The sequence below is a fragment of the Pyrgilauda ruficollis genome, unplaced genomic scaffold (genome assembly GCF_017590135.1).
Source record: "Pyrgilauda ruficollis isolate IOZ18807 unplaced genomic scaffold, ASM1759013v1 scaffold21, whole genome shotgun sequence".
Classification (NCBI taxonomy): domain Eukaryota; kingdom Metazoa; phylum Chordata; class Aves; order Passeriformes; family Passeridae; genus Pyrgilauda; species Pyrgilauda ruficollis.
In genome coordinates this window covers 5637805-5659587 of record NW_024520318.1, presented here as the reverse complement: position 1 = coordinate 5659587, position 21783 = coordinate 5637805, and the positions used below count along the sequence as shown (strand labels likewise).

The 21783-nt window shown below is 38.5% G+C and overlaps 1 protein-coding gene across 1 annotated transcript in view; it reads right to left on the bottom strand.

Moving 5' to 3' along the window:
• NAALADL2 (N-acetylated alpha-linked acidic dipeptidase like 2) overlaps positions 1–21783 on the bottom strand; it is a 214673-nt gene that overhangs the window by 1174 nt on the left and 191716 nt on the right. The window contains exons 12-13 of the mRNA XM_041467998.1: positions 21161–21254; positions 13453–13651 (exon numbers count right to left, since the gene is read on the bottom strand). Of these exons, the coding sequence (XP_041323932.1) occupies positions 13453–13651; positions 21161–21254 (293 nt within the window). The remainder of the gene's footprint in view (positions 1–13452; positions 13652–21160; positions 21255–21783) is intronic.

The following is a 21783-nucleotide window of genomic DNA, read 5'->3' as shown; positions in this document are numbered from 1 at the left end:
GATTGCAAACAGAAGTGAACAAAATTTGAAACAGGAAAGCTACAGTGATTTGGTGCAGGACCTTATCCTTAAATACAGGACAGGTGTCCAGGGCAGGGGAGAAGCTGTGTGGAGAGCCCAGCAAGAAACAGGACAGCTCCCACACTTTGTTAGTAGCCTAATGGCACAACAGAATAGACCGAATGGCAGCTCCAAATTGGTAATAAAACTGCCAAATTTATTTACAGAAGACAGATGAGCACGGAAGTGCACCTGAGTCTATGAATCTCCTAAGTGCAACTCTGCCTGGGGGAGAGGTAACAAAGTAGACCAATAAATGACACCACGGAACACCCACAATCTTTTGCCATGTTTTCCAGCTTTAAAAACTGTTTTGAATGAAAGGTCATTTTTTTTCAAAGATACCAAATAACTCCTGTCCTCACAAGGCAATTTTTCAGCCTATGTTTTTGCCCCCCAATATTGGGTAGTGTGCAGAATGAACCAAATAACTCCTGTCCTCACAAGGCAATTTTTCAGCCTATGTTTTTACCCCCCAATACTGGGTATACATCCAAACCCAGCAGTGTGCAGAACGAATGATGAGTTTTTCATCCCCTGACAGCAATACATCCAGACATTTCAAGGGGTCTGCAAAGCAGTGCACTGGAGATCTAAACAGAGAAGGGGAAGGGTTTGAATCCAGCCCTGCAGCAGAAGGACAGTTTAAACAACAGGCCATCACATAGACCATTTAGACAGAAACAGGTTAGGAGTATGAGCAAGAACAGCTCAGTGGGGACAGAAAGCCCCATCAAGAGTGCAGAAAGAGGCAAATGTGGCAACAACTTCCTGAGCTTGCCCTGCAGAAGCCACAGGACCACTCCCTGTCTGTGGTGCAGCTCGTACTCAAAGATGACTCAAGCTGGACTGTCCCAAAGCAGCCTCTGTGACACAGTAAATGAAAACTGTGTATGTTGAGAGCCAGATAAATTCTTGGTTGGTTGGTTTTTAAGGATAGGCTGTGCTATGGGAAATACTGCATTTTTCAAAGCATGGATTGAGTTTGCTCCCTCAGTTCAGGGACTCCTGCTGAGATCAGTGCAAGCAGAACCAGGCTTTTGAAGAACTCTCCTCTATAGTTCCTGGAGTTCACAGGGAGAAAGAAGGCTGCTCACAGCCCCTCAAACACCTCCAACAGCAAGGACAGTGCTAGAGATAATCACATTTCTTTCTACCCACAGGAGAGATCTGTTTGCTGGTGGCTGAGAGAGTTTGACTGAGCTGGAATTCTACTCCAAATGCCTACAACACAGGTGCCCTAATCTCTGTTAGGATCCCTCTATTGCTTTAGGTCAATTTATAAAAACATCCTAAGACAGCAACCATCAGCAGAGCAACACTGACTCAGAGTGCCAGAAATGACTCTAAAGAGAGGATGGTCTGAACACTGGAACATTTGGGGGCTGCTGAGAGAGACCATGTTTGTGGTGAATAGGAATAGACCTCATGCCCAATCATCAAATGGGGTCTAAACAAGGCACACAAGCCAAAAAAAGATGGTTTACCCTGACATGCAAGGGTGTTAACACAGTTTAAATCTACTGCTGTGATTTTGCAATCACTGGTGATTCCACAGTAAATACACAGGCATGTGATCCAAGCAAAAACAAGAACTGCTAGCCTACCCCACCTTGATGCTGGGCTAATTAGTGTCTGATGAGAGCTTAGTTGTTTGATGAATGAGACAAGCAGTCTATTGTCATACTTTTAAAATAATATCTTCTGAAACAGTAATATGACTTCAGAATAGCTGACTATATAGTACAACAGAACCTCATTTATATTTTTATGTGTGCAAATACTAATAAGTAACATAATACAGCACCTGATTTTTTCAACTTTTCTGCTAGGAGTTCTCACTGGGATCTTGTATTTTCCAATTACTTATCTTTGCTTGGCAAGCCATGCCACCCCTTTGTTGCACAAAATGATTTCTCTCTTTATGCATGTTCATGAGAGTCAATTTATACAAGTTTACTTCTTATCTCTGTTGAAGCTTCATCAAATGAAAAAAAATGGCCAGTTCAGTTTATTATTTCCAAGCCTTTACAAGTCAGAAAAGTGTTTTCATTAAGATTACACACGGACTGAAAAATGAACGCCAGCCATTTCATTGACACAAGGTATCACCATGTGCCCACAACATGCAGAATGATAGCAAGAGACTTTAATTTACAGCGTGAAATTCAATTACTTAAACATTCCTTAACACAAATTGGTTTTGTAGCCTACACCTCTAAAACAACAATTCCAGCCTCTGGCCTAATTGCTCAAGTATCTACCTTCATCTTTAACTATTTTATCTTATAAATATAATTAACGCAGTCAGCCTGACCCCCACAAGACAAAGACACTCCTAAACAGAAAACTGCAATACATTATTGATGATGCTGATGAAATTACAACACACATCATTCATCCTAATGGGCTTGTTTCTATGACACATCCCAGTGACCTGAAAAGTGGAACACTGAGGTAGGAAACTCAATAACTTCAGGCAGTACCACTGAAAGAGATAAAAGGGCTACAAACAAAACAGCCTTAGCAAAGTAAAGAAACTATAAAGAGAGCCTCTATTACAATTTTTATAAGTCCTTGGCAGGCCTTGGAACACAAGCATTCCTGATCAAAATAATGCCACTAAATGCTCTTCTACACAACCACAAATAAGGAGGTACTGTCACACCCACCAGACCAGAAGGAATTTGACAAATTCTTGAATTACAGAACACACTAGAAATATATTGACTTTAACACAACTTCAATATTAGAGCAACTGGACAGTACAAGATGAAACAAGATTAGCACATTATTCTTCTCACGAAAAACGATTTTTTAGCTTACAAGAAAATTTTGTCTGTAGGTAATGTACAACACAAGATGAATTATTCAGGCACTTACAAACAGACTCCTATCTAACAGCCCACGTTTGAGATTTTGAAAAGTAATTATTAAATCATTAGGACATGATGGTTAGTCTAGTGTCCCACATGAAATGAGTGCTGGTTTTCTCTGCAGAATCACAGTAAAATTGTTTAGAGATAAATGCTGTGGGCAGCCTCTGTCTGCTCCAGTTATAGCACAGTGTGTTATGACTTCAGCATCTTCACAAACTCAATTTTGTAATTCCCTGATTTGTTTTTTCTTGTACTCTCCAAGGAAAAAAAAGAAACCAAAAGCACACCAGAACAAGGATTCTCTGAATTTCCCTTTCTCCTGATACTGTTCAATTTTGAAGGCATTTTTCTTACATTTAGGAGTCTGTTTTCATTCATGTTTGGAAGACATAAAATATGATTACTTTGGTAAATAAATAAATGCACTCTAATAACAATATTTACATGTTGGGACTTCCAGTTCCATACAGTGGTTATTCATTGTAGAACATCAAAATATCACAAAATCTTCTCAGGAAACAGCACAAGAAGATTTATACTGGTATATTTACACAAGTTTGCACCTCAGAAAATTTTGCAGTGAACATTCAGACAGTTTCCTTTCTTCCTCTGGGATCCTTATCTTTTGATCTCCCATGGCTGTTCTCCTTTCCTCCTCTCTTATTTTTTAAATCTTTTTGATACCCACGTGCAGTTTTGTTATCCTACCTATTTTATTTCACAGCAGCATTGTGGCACAAGGTTTATAATTATAAAATTACAGCTGCTGGCCACGTAAGATTAGCTTTTATCAGGAGGAAATACATGCCCTGGTGAAGTGCCATTACAGCTGATCCAGAGGAACCCTTTTTTTTTTCCCCACAAGGCTCATTCCCTGCTGCACTGAACAGTGGAAGTCGCTGGGACCATGGGATGGAACAACACACACATGGCCAGGGAAGATGGGGATGTGGCACCCAACCCCTCAGGGCAGCTCTGTTGAAAATGTCACCTCTCCTTCACTGCCCTAAGTCCCCACAAACCCAGCGTGTCATTTTAAAGATACTCTGCTTGTAATTAGTTGTTCCTAACTTTTGTTTCCTTCACATCCTCTCCTTTTTCAAGGAGCCATCAGCTGCCTTCCCTCAGTGCTCTCTTGACAGGCTGCAAATGGCTCTACCAATGTATGTTCCAGAAAGGGATGTATTTAAAATCATGAACACTCAGAGGTGAGTGTCTGCCTGAGGGGGATGTATCTGCCTGTTATCAGCAGTTGATAAGCTGCAGGTAATCGAGATATCAAACCCAAATAAAGTCTAACTGACTGAAAGGCATTTCAAAGGCATGGCTCTGAGACAGTGGTAAACCAGACACACTCTCTCCCTGCTAGATACAAATTTATCTTGCATAAAAGACAGGCATTAGGACACCTCTAATTGAGTCAATTATAGCAAATGGAGGTTGCGGTTAGTGGGCATGAACAGAATCCTGTTGGGACATGGGCCCACAAGGAGGTAGTTATTCCAGGTTCGAGTACATTTCTGAGAGGTCAGTTTTAAATAGGGTTTCTTTAAAAAATTAATCCTGATTTTGGCAGCCCTGTGAAGTGTCTCAATGCTTGGCTTGACTGCCTGCCAAATAAACTTAGGGAAAAAAGGGAAGCCAAACTGGAAGAGTAGTGGCTTACAAGATGTATTATCTTTTATTTCCCTACAGTTCTCTTTGATTACAGTACTTCTTAAAGGTAAGCGATGCACTGTCCTGAAACACACTAAGCTGAGTTTCAGCTCAATGCACCTTGACAACTTTAAATCTTTGTGAGGGCCTTGAGTGCACCAATACCAGATTCCAAAGCACATTAGGAGCACTCCGAATCCCAAAGAGAAAGCAAAAGGTCTAGAAAAGAAATTAAGCCAAGAAAAATTGCTTAAGGACTTTTTAATGACCAAAACTCAACATTCACAGAAAAAATTCACTTTCATTTCTGTTCTGAAACAGAAAAGGAAACTCTTCTTTTGATAGTGAAATATTTTCTGCCAACAGAAAAGATGGACATAAAGCTAACAATGCTAAGCTTGATTTTGTGATAATAAGACAGTGCTCTGCAATGGCTGAGAAAAAAAGGAAATACTGAGTCTTTGGCAACCTGCAGGCAAACTTTTTCACTTTTGTTAAATAAACAGTAATTACATCACTTCCTAATTTTTGTGACTTTTGATACAAACAGCATCTACTATAATATAAAATAACCATGAATAAATGAAAGCTGGCAACTTGAGGCAAGTAGCAGATCATAAGAGGACTGATGTTCTGGAACAGCCTCAAATAAGAATAATGGAGCTAAGAAGCCTGAGTAGCTTAAAGAATGAGTTTACTCTTTCTTACTGCAATAAAGTATCTATTTGCCAGTGCTTAACATCAACATCACCATGCACTCACAGTTTTGGTGAAAACGAAAATTTGCTGGGTTTAGGAGCTGATTTCTTTCTTGCTTTGGAGTAAACAAGATCAGTAGGTAAGGAGAATCCAATCTAGAGCTTCAACAGTACAGACTGACTTCACAGAAGTGAAATAAAAAAATACAAATAGGATGCATTTGTTCTTCAGAAGTTGCAAGTCACCATTTACCACTACTAAAGAGCAGTCCTCTAATTAGGCATAATTTTCTCCAGGGTTTCACAGAAATTAATTAAGCAACTTTATGCAGAAATTCCTGAAGAAGCCACAGAACCCACTATCAGAGTCTTTGCCACAGAGCTTCCAAACCCTGTATGCAGCTGATGACAGGATGATGTACACCCCATGGAGATGTAAAAATTCCTTGAAAATCCACCAGCACTTTTTCTGTAGTTCCTCAGAACAAGGACTTACATTTATACTTAAAAGACCAATGATGCATTGAACAAAATTGATATAACTGTATTTTAAAATGTTATTTGTTGGCAGCAACTGGTATGAAATATTCTTTGTTAAATTTGAAATAATGTAGCTGTTGGTAACAAATGTAAGCATGTTGTTCTTTGAATGATTTATGCTACACTTGCTTTTCAAGTGAAAGAAACATATGCTTGTGTGAATGATTTGGAGGAAACTATCTGTCTTTTAAGGATGTCTCAGTTTGAAACACTCAAATTCAAAGCAGATGTGCTACTATTTTGAAGAACTCGAGGGAAGTGAATTAATAAAATTATTTCCAAATGGCTCACAGCTGATGTTCTGATGACTTCATAGGGCTTTTTATTTAGAAATCATATAAAACATCCTCTTCCTGAGGAGGAATCCCATTCCCAAACAAAGCAGCAGGCAGTGTCCAGTGCTTTATGCAGGAACTGGCTTGACCTTGATCTCCAGCTCGGATCCTAACTGGGTTTATCACCCTAAATAACTCAGAGCCATGTGACATGATACCATTACCACAGGTCATTATCATAGGAGTTAACGAGGGATAAAAGATTAGGTCATAATACATCTTTAAGGAAATGCCTAAAGTTATATCATTATTACCTTCAGTGGCAGGTACACACACAAAATTAACACTTCTTTTAAGTCCCAATTAAGGTAATTTTCCTGTTAATGGTCTCATCAACACATTTCTAAGCTCTATTGCCTGGGTAATATATTAGTGGGGGAATATTGCATATTAACTCTTTTCCCAACGAATTCCATTTATTTTTGTACTATATTCAAGAAGTGTTCTTGACTAATATTTCAACCATACATGAGTGGTTCTGATCTGTCATGATCAAAAATGTGGATTCATATATTTCTTGGATCTAAAAAATGTTACCAGTCCTACTGTTTATAATAAATATAAAATAATGTATAAAATATTAAGTTTCTGTCGGATTTAATAAATTATTCAGAAGCTAATACTTTGTATGGCTTCCTGAGATCACAGCAGATTTATTTTTTTCTGGAACTAAATATTCTTGCCCTATTTAGCACTATAAATGCAGACCAAGCAAGATCTGCCAGCAAGGGACATGGAGTGGAGTTGCATGCTAACCACAAGACTTGCTGGAGGTTGGCAGGAGAGCTCTGAGCTCACAGAACAGCTGTGACAGGGCTTTTACAGTCAGCACAACAACTGCTGTGAAATGGGCTAAAACAACCAGTGAGGACACATATTAAAATAAATGGCATTTTACAAAAAAAAAACCAACCTTTTTTTTTTTTAACAAGGCCAAAACTAAGCATTCTAAAGAGAAAAAAAAAAAAAAAACCAACCTTTTTTTTTTTTTTTAACAAGGCCAAAACGATGCACATCCATGGGAAGCATGAGGAATATTATTTCCTGGACACAGTCTTGTCTTCAAGACAACTAATGCTGGGTTAAATTACAATATAATATTTACTGGATCACAAACATAATGGGTCTGATGTATTGCACAGAGAGCATTCTGCAAGTATACAAATCAACCTAATTAAGATGGAAGAAAATTCATGAGAAGTACATAGAGGAAAGTTAAATTAATACATGTAAAACCAGGTTTCCCTTCATATCAGAAGAGTGAGAAATCTGTTTTCAAGCCATGACATAATCCCTGATTACAGAGGTTTTCTGCTTTTGCAGGTGTAATGAAAAGATTTTCATGTTCCCTGTTTAAATAAGCTTTAAAGTCTGCCATAATTACAGCTCTGCAGATGGCTAATTCAGTAGTATTTATGCAGCAAATGCTCTTTAAATAGTAAAAATTTACAAGACAACAAATACAGTCATTAATTCGTGGCCGTTACATGTATCGGTAATTCCAAAGGAAAAAACATCTCACTTGCCACTCAGATGGATCAGGTGTTTTGAGTATGACTATCAGTCACTTTATTGCATCTCCTCAGTATTAAGAAAGGGCATAATTCAGCATCATTATCAGTCATGAGAAAAATAATAACCATAGCAGGAATTTGTAAGAGCATGATCAGCCTAGTAAATGCTGCTGGTGTGTGCTAGGATAAATGTGCTGCTCCAAACTTACAACTGCAGAGACCACAATCACACTGCTCAAACGCTGTAAAGTTCAAAGGAATAAGGAACTAGAAAATGGGAAGGCATTTTGGGTGTAAAAAATTTGGACAAATGCTTATCAGAGAGAAGAGAGCTGAACAACAACTGCAAAACTGAGAAACACCAGAGAAGGATTAGGGAAACAAGTAATGCCACTGTTCATAACTCCATTTATAAGCCATGAAAAAATCATAGAAGAAAAGGAGTTGCAAATTTTGAAAGATGCAAAATATGGGGGTCAAAAGTCAGGTAGGAAATTATTGCTGTGTTAGAAGACAGAAATTCATTTATTCTGACTGAATGGCAAAATCTGAGGTACACTATTCTACAGCCAGCACACAATTCTTTCCTTCTCCCCCAACATAATTCTAGCATTGTATTTACAAATTGCACATGGCAGATAATAGAGACAGAACATTATCTACTGCTGCCAGCAAAACATGAATTATTTCAGTATTTCCCACACTAAGGATCATTGACACCGTATCAAATCATTCCCTGTTCCACATAATACAAAGCAGAACAATAAAAATACTCCATGCATTTGGTTCAGGTCAGTCAAAAAACATCTCAAATATTACTACAAAGGAGACAGGAATGTTTTCTACTTGAAGTCATAAATGAAGAATTCAAAATGAGAAAACAAATCTCCAGAGTTTATACAATGAGACAGAGCTACTGTCTTGGGTAGAAACTCTGGGCTGGGGTTTTGTTTTATTTTGCAGGTGACATTGCACTCCGTGTTTACCCATGCTACTCTTTAAGACCAGCAGGATATTTGCATCTTTAATGCTCATTCTCTGTAAATCCAATGAGCAGACTGTTTACACGTGAAGATATAATAAGCTCTTTAATTTTCCTACTAAACATATCTCTGGAAACTAGACTCTTAGGGCATGTGTATTTTGAAACCTGAGAATCTGCTGCAGTTTACCAGCAAAGCAGAAATAAATCCTGTGGAATATACACATGTCAGGAATGTACATAACAAATCTCAGTCTGAAAGGAAAATATTTGTTCTGGTGAACAGCACACACTTGAGTGGCACGAGTTCAGCAGCAAAGCAAGTTGCCTTTTTTGGGTGGTACTGAAAACACCTTTTTACTGTTTTGTCATTTCCTTCTGTCAAATTCAGGCTGCACAATCTATCTTTGCTTACTGCCAGTATTTTGTTCAGTGCATTAAAATGCACTCATTTGTTGTAATTCTTTAGCCCAATGAAGTGTTAATGTCACACTTGGGTATTTGTGATGAAAAGAAGCAAAAGGAAGAAGTTTAACTGATACAAATGAGCAATAAAAGCTGCTGGAGGTCTTTGCTGAAGACACAGATTGCTTTCAAAATCCTTGCTTTTCACCTACTTATTACTCAATTCACTCAATTACATCTATTAGACAAAGCACAAAATTCGATAAATAGTGGTGGCAGATATATAGAGCCTTAATGGACAGGACAAACTTGGCATGCTAAGATAAAACTTTTAAAAGAAAAATTTTACCCATGTTGACTTTGATATTTTTATAAAACTGTTAAAAGAGCTGTCAGTCAGGACATAACTGATCCTTAGGCAAGGATCCATTAAGAATAAAATGCACCTAACTGGAGCAGAAATGACAGCCTGAGCCCTTGTACGCCCCTTTTTGGATATAATTTTAAATACTGAAGACACAAGCTGTGATTTTAATGACTCTCTTAGGTTTGAAGATTTTGTGGGGGGGGCATCCCAGGGGATTCTAGGAAATCCTGCACAGTTACTACTGGATTCATCTGGCATCAACAGCATACCTGAAAATTAGACCTGGAGCTGAAGAAATGTGACACTTTCACTGAGACCGGAGATCTCCCTGCACCGAGTGTGCCATGCCTGATACTCCATGAAGTTTGCTTTATTATCTCATTTTTTGCAACATTATTGTGCATTGAAGAGCTCTGCCCTTCAAGACAGAGAGAGGCTCTCTGTGAGTCGCAGAGGAGTGCACACACAGACCTGTCAGATACATCAGGCTGACAGGTGGCAGAAGCTGTGGGAATCAGCAAATATAAGAAGTACAATAACACATACAACAAACAGGGAGAACCCTCTTGCTGAGCCTAGGCAAACACAAGATTTGAACTCAGTATTTCTGAGCACCTGATCCACACTGTCTTGCTATCCCTGATATTGGTGTTAGTGTTTTAGTCAGTATTTCTGTAGAGGGAAAAGCAAAATATTATCATCAGAAAACACACAGAAATGTTCCATACAAGTATACATTGAAAGAGTGGAAAGCAAGAAATGGCTAAAGGTAAGAAACAGACAGATTTCTGATTATTCCATTAAAATAATGGCAAATTATAAATCCAAACAATTATCAGTATAATGATTATGTTATGAGAAAAAAATAAATTAAAGATACCAACAGCAATTCTATTTAATTTCTAGAAATTTATTCTGGAAATAGAAAATTTACCCAGGGTTACCACTGGGAATCAAAAGAAATATTTGAGGTACAATAAAGCTCAGCGATTTTCTCCTAACCCCAAATCAAGTCCCAGGGTAACTTTTGCAAAGCAGGATATTCCTCAACCTATTATTTTTCGTTCTGCCTAAATTTCTGGATAAGACTAAAATACCCTGATTAAAGCTGTACTTGTGTATTTCCAGCTCAGCTGGAAATAGAGATCATGGGGAACGTGCTGTTGTCCAATTTGCAGTTCAGTGTCAGGAGGTTCAGGTAAGAGGAAAGAGCATGAAAACTGCAGCATTTACTCCATTGAACAACTTGCCAATGTCAATCATGATTACTTAAATTCAGTCAAATATCCTAATCCAATTATTAAAAATTAGTAATTTGAATTCTGCTAGTAAGTCTGATTATATTACTTCTCATTATAGATGCAAAATGTATCAATTATGCCTAAATATTGCCCTATGACATTGACAGGAATGAGGCTTTTTTTTAAGTACCTATATACAGTAAAAGACCATAGCTATTGGAATGTGTGTGCAAACTATGGAGAAAAAAAAAAAAAGATATATAAAAGATGTATCAGTTCCCCTGTAGTGGAGAAGCACAGGAAGGTTGCAACACTCCTGCAATAAAGAAAAAAAACACCTTTCTTTTTAATTCAAGTTCTAGGACAGAAAACACAGTATAGATCCAGAGAGCTGTGAATTAGGACAAACACAAGGCTAAAAATGATGCCTAAAACTTCAGCAAATTTGTCAAGTGCTTTGATTGAGGTTGAGAATATGAGTCCAAATGGGTACACAGGAAGCAATCATTTTTTCATGAAGAATACGTCCTTTACTGTGCACACAAATTCTTCCTTCAGAAGGCTGTAAATTACAGTATTTATGGAATCTTAATGATCTAAACACAGTTGGAGCCTGAAGGTCAAGGCTGCAAACTGCATCCTAAATTTCTGTTTACAGATGAAGCACAGTATTTATTGCTGTACTGCTTGTGCTGCTATAGTTAAAGGGCTGCCAGCATTTCCATTATAAACCACTATTTCAGGGGTTTATAACTTGCCCATCAATCTTCTGACTGGGATGAAACATGGCATACAAGGTCCTGGCTATGAGACAGACTTTTTTGGTTTGTTTTCTTTACAAAATGACAAAAAGAATAAGCTTAAAGTTTTACAAGCAAAAAAAGAAAAAAAAAAAGTATATTAGGTTTTTCAAGTATTTCCAGTGTTCTCAGGACACAATGATATCTTCTGAATACAAAACACATTCATATAACTTCATCAACTAACAGAAGGACTTTCAGTCCCTAAAAATATGAAAAATAATCTAAACAAGACTTAGATGCTTTTTATTTTTTAATTACGCAAATGTACTTCAGATTTTAAGTGGCAGCAAAGGACATCAGCAACCTAACACTGTCCTTGGTTCTGTTTATCTGTGTAGATTTGCCATTAAAGGTAACAATTACACACCTTGGCACCATGCAAAGGTTGTATTCTCTTTAAATGAACATCTAAACGATGACACACAAGGTGTCCTTTACTGTTGTGTATTCCAGATGATGTCAGGTAAATTTATTCAGAGTAAAGTCAAAGCCAATGTTTCCTCCTAGTCTTTGAAATCTTGTACTGTTAAATCTTATATCAAATATAATTAAATTGGAGGGAAGCAAGTACAGCATTTTCACTTCCACAGTGTCTACTTTGCCAGTGTGAAGCTGTACTAAATACTGTGGAAAGCAGGTGAAAAACTTGTGACATTATGTTTGCATATCTAGTAATTACATTTTGGTAAATAACAAACTTAATAATGCAAGCGCTGCAAGAATTGAAATATTAGAAGATGTCAAAAACCCTCTCCTTATAATCTTAAGTTTTGATATAATTTAGTTTTACAAATAAAGAACTGGGCCAGATTCAACAAGGTTGAATCTTGCTGTTGCAATGCAACACATACATATTACATTGTTATTAAACAGGTTTTTGGCTCCTTTGCAACACCATACCAGTCCAGACAAGACAGACAGCACTGCTAAACCTGGAATATTAGACTTTATCTAATCCCATTTTGGCTTATTTCTTTATGTTATAAATCCAGTCACAGCAGGAAGGAAGTAAATTAGCCTCTCCCCAGATGTAATTATTATATTTCCTTTATTACAGCTTTAGGACTTTTATTTACTAACACTTTTGAGTTCCCCATAACTACCTTGCTTTTTTTTCCCCCTTTGCTTTTGTTAAAAGATGACTGCATTTGTTTTATACCATTGCTAATAACTGGAAGAATCCCTCCTATGGCTGGAGCTTTCTGCTTTCCTTCTCCACCTCCACCACCTGTCTGTTTGATGTCCACTTTTACACATTCACTTGTATGAGACACTGGATAATTTTTCCCATCAACTGAAATCAAAGTACAGTTTGCTACTCTAGTTGGTTCTGGTGAGAGACAGAGACCTGCAGACTTCTTTCTCAGGAAGTAAAAGATGGGATGACTACGACATCTTAAAACCAACTTGGGTAGTGCAGCTGAATACATATCAGAGATAATTCCAAGCAGAGACAAGATGTTATGAACAGTAACTGACTCAGCCCTCCTCGTTAACTGCAATGTACTGCCTTTAACTCGCTGAAATGCATCCAAGAACGCTGCTATATAATTAAATATGTTAAATAATGCCACAGAGTATCTTGTATAATTCTGAATCTTCAATGAACTGTACTAAGTTTTAAATAAAATACAGGTGGAGCTTGTCAAGCAGTATTAGACTTCAAAATATTTTCTTCTTCTGAAAGCTTCCTGTACCATCTGACACACGTTTCTGCCACGCTGCCTGGGCTGCCATCACACCATACGTCTTGTTAGCAGCAATGTCATGACAGAAGTGCTACACTGCTGCATTCTAATGACCCTTTGCATTGTAGTGAATTAATGTTTTCTGCAGAAAGGACGTGATAGGAAAAAAATAGCTTTAATTTTGGGTACTCACTGATGTTTTCTTTGTAAAGGCAGTTCTGTGAACTAGTGATGAATACCACTTTACCTCAGCTACAGAACATGTGGAACACCGTGTACCGTACCTGTAGAGTCCTGGAGGAGCTTGCTGAAGCAGGAAGCTTTTCTCCAAGCCTTGTAGCACATCATTGAGCATCCTGACTCTGACAGGAGCTCTCTCCTCGGGGTCGTTGGCCGGGCGCATCTCGTCCGACTGGAACAGCTCCGCCGTGTCCCTCAGACGTGATGCCACTGCCAGCAGCTGAGGGATGCCTGCTTCATCACCTGGGAGCAGGGACAGCAAGACAGTCACCAGTGATTCACAGACCACTTATTACTCTTGCTTCCAAGTCAAAATTAATAGTCCAATTAAAACCTGAGCCTCTTTTTCCCCTGTGAGCAGCACGGAACGGGTCAAGGGAAGCCATAGATCATTCCGTGTAACCTCTGATCTGTTCTTCAAAGATCAATTTGGGCTCTGATGCTTTAAGATCTAATAAGCTGTGAGGAATGACTTTTGGGGTACTGCTTAAAATCTAGCATTGGAAAAACAGGCATGCAGGAAGCAAAGGTTATAAATCAAGAACTACAACATTTCCTTCTGAGACTGAATTTATTCGATGCCATTTGATGCTGTTGCTCTTGAGTCTGAAAGCTTGTGCTTGGATAATGACTGCTCTATAATGACTTCTTCCATAATGACTGCTCTATAGAATATTTTAATATGCAGAGTTTAATTGAATTTGATTCAACATTTTAGAATCTTAGAGGTTAACAGCAATTGTAGAGGGTTATGTGAAATTGCTCCTCTTAATCACTTAAGTCATGTGCCAATGAGCCAAGTTTAATTGATATCCTAACACATATTCTAATCCAGTCAATATTTTCAAAACTTTCTAACTTGGAGTGTTAACTATTGCATTGTTAGCAGCCCCACTCAGGCAACAAAAGAATAAAAGCCTGCAGCACGTAGGAGTACACCACAATTTCAGTATTTCCCTGTTCATAGTCCAGAAAGAGAAATGTGAATTGGAGCACTGTGAATGTGCAGCCTCTTCCCACCTGCAGTGCAGGTGAAGAGTGTGGCTCCTTTCCCAGTGTGTGCCTGGACTGCCCTCATCTTTACAAGCACATGGAGAGAGAAGTCAGAGCCTGAACCTGATAGAAAGTCAAAAGCCGTATCAGTCAGCACAAACATTTCCAGGATGCAGAAATTATCTTTAAGGCCAAGATTCACTTCACCTATTGACAAGAAATCCAACTATGCTTAGGTCTTTCAAATAATGCCTTAATCAACATAAACCACGCAGCTCTAGGAGCTGTCTCACCTCTACCTGAATGTGCAAACCTCAGGGAGTTCTGTACCTTAGTGACTGAGATAATTAAGCCAATAAAGTGGTTCAGGACTCAAGTTCAATGAATTTTCAACTTCCTTGTCTAAGATACACATGGAAAAATCACAAATAGTAATTGGGGAACACTGACATGGTTTAACCTCAGCTGGCAAGTAAGTACCATGCAGCTGCTCACTCACACCCACTGGCTTCCCTGATGGAATGGGAAGAAGAATCAAAAAGTTAAAACCAACAGGCTGAAATTAGAACAGTTTAATAATTGATATATAATGATGATGATCATAATAACAATAGTAATAATATAGCATCAAAAAGGGAGAAAACCAAAAGAGAGACATAAAACCCAAGACAGACAAGTGATGAGCAATTTTATTGGGCTGACCTTGTTCAGCCTGGCCCCAGCAGCAATCAGCCTCTTTGACCACCTCAGCTTAAACTGAGCCTGATGTTCATAGAAATACCCTTTTGGCTAGTTCAGATGTCCTGGCCATGTTCCCTCCCATCTTCCTGTAACTCCTCTCTGGCAAAACATGAGAAACTGGAAAGTCCTCAGGGTAAGCACTACTGAACAACAACTGAAACATCAGTGAGTTACCAACCTTCATCTTATCCTAAATCCACAACACAGAAGCAGCTAGGAAGAAAATTAACTCTACTCTAGTTAAAATCAGGAAAAACACAGCCCATTTCTCAAATTATTCATGGTTGGAGTTTGAAAGGCAGCACATAATAGGGATTGAAAAGCAAACAGGTATCACTAAGAAATCCAAGGAAATGCCTGAATATAACATATTCTCCCTCACATATGGAAAAAAGAGACTTGCTATTGGATACATTCCAGCAAAGGAAAAGGCATTCAGATCCCAAATCCTCCTGTCATTCAGCTGACTAGCACATTCCAATCTAGCAAAACATGAAATGATCCGGAATACATGGAGAGACAAGATGCTGGTGTGAGAGAAACTGTCAGATTTCCTGAGATATCAAGATGAATTTCAACAATGAACAGAAGCTCCCTGGGGGAATGGGAGTGAGAGAAGATGGTTTTTGCCTGCCCTGGTTTGGGACAAGGTTCCTTTGCTAATGACACTTGACCAATCCACCTTTCCCTAAGTGGAATGGATAACAGGCATGCTGGTATCTTGATAAAAAGGGTTGGTAACTCCCTGAGTCTGAAGTAATTGAAATTCTGATCTAGTTAGGTTGATGCCTCATAAAAACATTCCTCAAGCTTACTACATTTAAGATATTTGCAAAATATCATTATCCTCAATTTTCAAATGTTTGGCAAACATCCTGTGCAGCTGAAGAACTTCCTATTCCCATTACATAATGCAGGCACCACGCACACCTTACCCTGGGACTTGTGTCCATAAGGAAATGTTTAAACTCACCCTGTTAGAAAGAAGCCTTTGGTTTCAACAAAGCACTTCGTATTCCAAGTAACATAAAACTTATATAATTTTTATTCTGAATCTTACATAAACAATTGCAAATGTCAGCTTTGCCTTTTCAGTAGGGAAAGTGACATAAAGGGAAAATCTATCTTTCTGTATTTAGAAATGAAGCCAACCAGATCACCCTTTTAAACACAAAAATCCCGTAAATGCTCTCAGTTGTTTTCCACAGTCCTTAAACCAACTCTTTTTTTTACACTCTAAACCAGCACTTGTTAGAAAACACACATCCAGCCCTTTTTTAATGCTTCAGTACAAAACCTGCAAGTATGGGCAGTGTTACCTCAGCCAGCTAAGGACAGAACAGGCACCACCACACACTGAACTGCACCACCAAGGGAAACTGATTTGTGCTGTTCTCAGGTTGAGAAGATGGGAATGGAAGGGCAAATGATTGTTCAAGAAAACCCTGCACTAACTAATAATGTCTTAAGCACCTTGTGATGCTTTCACAGAGAAAATCAAGCACAAGTGTTACCTTGTTTAAGAGAAAACAATGCCACATTATTTTATTTTGTATTCTTTGTCCTTTTGTCTCCAATGTGAATCATGATGAATCATCCAAGCTAGTTGTTTAGTTGCTACAAAAATAAAATTGCAAACACAGTAAAGTGACTCAAGAGCATGTGCACTCTTGATCAGGGAATTACACTGTTGAATTTCATTGCATTTGCTAAATGCAACTGGATCCTATTCAGAAACAAGTAACACCAAACATATTTTTACAGACAGTGAATACAATAGCCTTTCCCTCTGTAACTGATTGCTCTTATGAAAAGCACAGCTAGAGGTTGAACAGTTTTAAATTCTGTTTGTGCCCTCTGTTATGAAAGTACTTGCCTATGAGTAGTTATAGGAAAGGGAGCACAGACAAATCAGCATTTTCAGGCATGATGCTTGTTTACCATATATGTGAACATGTGTTTGCATGCAGGAGAGAAGGGAAATTGCTTCAGGTTTTGATTAGCTTGCAAATTCTGAATCAGCTATGATGTGCTGCTGTATTCACGAGGAAAATTTTTCATGCTCTGCAGAATAGGATAAGCTGACCTGGCAGTAGAAAATCTGAATGGGAAAGCTTTGTAGGAAGCACCCTAAAGGGGCAGAAACACAAATCCACAGACATCCACAGTGCAAAGGATATGTTGTTATCAGCTTCAATTTTGCTACTGACTGCATGACTACATGACTGCTAGAGCCCAAGTAAACTCATCTGGTGTTGCTCCAAGCCTTTTTTCAAAGAAGTTATGTTAAAGAGCAATGCTCTTAACATTTACTATGTGCATGTCAATACAGGAGCCTGGAGAAGAGCAGGCTCCAGGGAGACTTCATTGTGCTCTTTTAATACTGAAAGGGGGATTTATAAGAAACTTTGGGGCAAACTTCTGAAATAGGACAAGGGGTAAGGGTTTTAAACCAAAAGATTAGATTTAGACTAGGTGTAAGGAAGAGATTTTTTACAATGAAGATGGTGAAACACTGGGTTGCCCAGGGAGGTGGTGGATGCCCCATCCTAGAAACATTCAGTGCCAGGTTGGATGAGGTTCTGGCATCTTGATCTACTGGAAGATCTCCAGCTCACTGCATTGGACTAGGTGACCTATAAAAGGTCCCTTGCAACCCAAACTATTCTATGATTCTATGAAGTTACCAATGACTTTGTACAAAGCTGCTGAAACTTGAGGCCTTCTAATACAGAATAGATGCTCATCCTTGCGCTTCAGAACTAAATGTTTGTCTATGGAAAATGCCTTTTTCCATGACTGTCTTTTTAAAGGCTGAAGAAAGGTACTAATACATAATAACCTTGAATGGATACTGAAGACAAGATGCCAGTGTCTCATGAAAAAAGAGATATTTCTGTCTTATATACAGATTTGTTGCATTTTTCACCTCTGCTGCAGTCAAGAATAAAGGGTAGGAACAGTAAAGAGTGAAATTTTCTGAACATTACAGACAGGAGGGGAGAGTAATTCTGAAAAGCACCCAAAATGATCAGGGAAATACAGTCAAGCAGGTAAAATGATGCCAAACTGAAGAGCAGCAGATAGCTGTAGGCAATGAGCACGCAGCCATCAAGTAAATGAGAGAGATAGGTTTCTCTATTGATTTTCTAAGGACAGAGAGTTTAGCCTGATGTTTTGAAATGTATGGGTAGAGACAGGGCTGTGGAAAGTCACGCAGACTTCCCTGGGAATGACTTATCGTAAACCAGATTATTTTAAACTTCTGCTAGTGCTGCCTACTATTATCACCCCAAGTACTTCAGCTGCAGTAACATCTGTAAAACATCCATTCTGGGCAGAAGAAAGGGCCTAACTGATAAGAAGCCACACACAGCTGACACGGCATCAGCCAAAGAGCTTTAAATCACAGCTCTTGCACTTCTGGAAAACCAGAAAATCTCATCCACCCTCAATTTGTCTTCATAAGGCTCTCCCTCTCAGTGGCTATCAGAGATGGCTACAATTTGCTCCAGCAGCCTCTGCTGACAGCCACAAGTGGGGATCTCACCACTCCTGCCTGGTGCTGCACAGGCACAATTCAGGGCTGGGCACAGACACCAATTTTGAAAGGTTTGCACGAGTCCAAGTGAGTGGCAATAATAAATGACATCAGCTTCAACAGCACCCAAGTGAGGGACAGCACCAACCTGGCTGACTTCAGTTTTGTAAACTGGGTGGCTGAACTTGCTATTGCTGGGACAGTCAGGTGCAAAGGTACAGGAATGATTTTAATCCTAATGAGGTGCTTGGGAATCTCCATCATCAACCCCTGAAACTTGCTGTAACATGCATCAGATTTTAAAGACAGGCTACAAGGACCACAGTGCTAAGAGCTTGCAGCAGAAAACAAAATATGTTCTGGATATAAATGCTTGTACATATACAAAACACTACTATACAAATGATTGTACCTTTTTACTTGCATATACATACAAAGCACTTCTATAGGAATGCTTAAAAGCACTGTTTGTATCACCCATACACCAGATGTGACATCTTGTCTGCACCCTACCTCAAAAGATTAACTGGATTTTCATAGCATACAAGGCTCAGCAAGATACTAATGTATTTGATTCAAGTTAAAATGGGTCTTGACTTTAAATGTATGGAAGCAAATCCCACGCAGCTGCAAGGTGCAGCTAACGAGAATATTCTAAGCAGTCATTATTTATGAATTTGTTTAAAATATCACATCTGTGAACAGACAGGCAACAGCCTCACTAGCCTTGGAGACCTGGATTTCAGTGTTGGAACTTCCATCTTCCATCATTTATAACCACAAAGTTTCCTGTTAAACATCAGCATCATCATCAGCAACATCAGACCATCAGCAGAGGCAGAACAATAAATCTCTCCAGCCCCAACCCTTTCTTTCAGATAAACCCAAAAGCAGTGGTTTGTTTCCAAGAGTTCTGGTGTGTGCAAGGGGAGAGAATACATGTCACTTAACAGCCTCTTCCCCATCTTTCTGAAGAACAGGCCATGAGCCATATGAACATGTTGGGCATGACAGAACTTGCCATCCACACGATCCTGGATGTAAGAAATGGTCTGTGAGGTGCTGAGTAACATCCCATGGAATTTAGCAGAGCTAATTGCACAGACACCCACCACATTACAGAGTTAATTTCTTTAGAAATGTAAATAAATGCTGTATTAACAAGTATCAAGGTATACACAACCTTTTGTGAGTACATCCAGGAGACTGCAAAACAGTGACTCAAATATTTACACAAAATTTAACTTCAAGCATGTGAGAAAGTCCAATGGGTAATAAAATCTGTGTTCAAGGAATTGGCTGAACCAGATCCCAGAGGCACAACATTAAGCCTAATGAACAAATATTTTACATGTCATGCACCTTCATCTTTTCTACATTTACAGTCTGCATTGAGTGGGAGAAGGAAACAGTTTACTAAGACATTCCAACTTTGAACTGGAAAGTTTGTTCAACATAAAATCTTTTGAAGAATGAATAAACCCATGAGCCACATAAAAAAAGTACAACTTCTCATTTAAGTAACTGAAAAAGGACCATTGTCTTAATGTTTTCCAAAATGAATATAAACTGTTCTTTTATAAAAGTCAGAGATGGACAAGACATGAAAGCCATGAGAAAAATCATTAAACAAAACTCCTAAGTGAACAGCTGGGAGAAAATTTATCCTGCTGGCCCTACAGCCTAGGAAATAATTTTCTCTGCCCTGAAGTGGTAGAGATAAATGATCTAACTGAAGTTAGAGGAAAAAAAAGTCAGTTTAAATCAACGTTTCCTGTTACTCAAAATAACGAAAAAGGAACAACAATAGAAGATATCTCATGTTCAGTTGAAGGAACACCAGCTGAGCCACACTTCATTTGATGATCACCCCCTGCTGTGTTTAGGCTGAACTAAACCAATGTTTATGTGGCACAACAGAGCTAAAATTACTTGTCTTTTTAGCTGCTCACTGGTTCCAGACCAATACTTGCCTACTGACTCCTACATCTTCACAATGATGGATGGCAAAGATTAAAGAAAAGGTATCGTACTTCTATGAGTATGTGTTATAGAAAAGTGGTGCTTTATAGTGTAGGGAGTGAATGAAATGCAGGGGTAGCACCTGAAGATTGCAAAAAGTCTTTACATTTGAGATGTGATCTCGCAATCTGCTGAAGGATGTGTGAAATTTGGGTGTGATTTTATAGAAATTACTTCTCTATTTAACAGATCAACTCAATAATTTCATAAACCTATAAACAGAAATATTTTTCAAAGGTCTTAGAACGCTACAGGTAACCTGTACTGCTTAATTGACACAGTAACATCAGAAGAAATCTGAAAACTTTGTTTTATTCAGCATTATATAATGGCCCTATTTAACTAGCAAAATCACTGGCTATTATTCAAGTACTGAAAATATGTATCAGGGATTAGATGATGGTTTCCCCCCCCCCCCTAATAATGGAGAACAATATTCCTCTAATGAAAATTACCTTTCAGACTGTTCTGAACTTCTAACGCGATGTCGAGGGCATTAAACGGCAAAACTGGATCAGTGGCAATTTGCAAAGTCACTTGTCCTGTTAGCTGAAAAATACAAAAAGACCCAAAACCCAGTCAAATTATTTCCAGCAGATTTAATAGCCAGCACTTCTTCTGGAATAGCACGTTTTTTCATTACATTGGATTTTCAGGGAAATAAGCACATATTTATGAAAAGGAATATGAGCAGGACCATTGTCTTTCTATACAACATTACAAAATGTTCAGAGAATACAATTTATGAGCACACACAACAGTTCTGTGCAGTGTGTCTTCTCTGGGCCTAGAATGCTGCAGGATTCTCTGGAGGATCTTTTTCCTTTGTTTTCAAATGAAATATCTCAATACTCTAAACATGGGAATGAAGTTTTACTTAGTTCCCTGGTCTTAGCTATTGGATTTTGAGAGTTTTCACAACTAAAATAAAGAATCACAGACATTAATGATCAGAAGATCAAGCCTAGGGCTAAATGCCAGCTGACCTGAAAACCTACTGCCTTTGGAAGTGTTATGTGACAACTTGATGCATGATGTACAACTTCCAGGCTGGATAGAACACTGCTTTCTCTCAGGA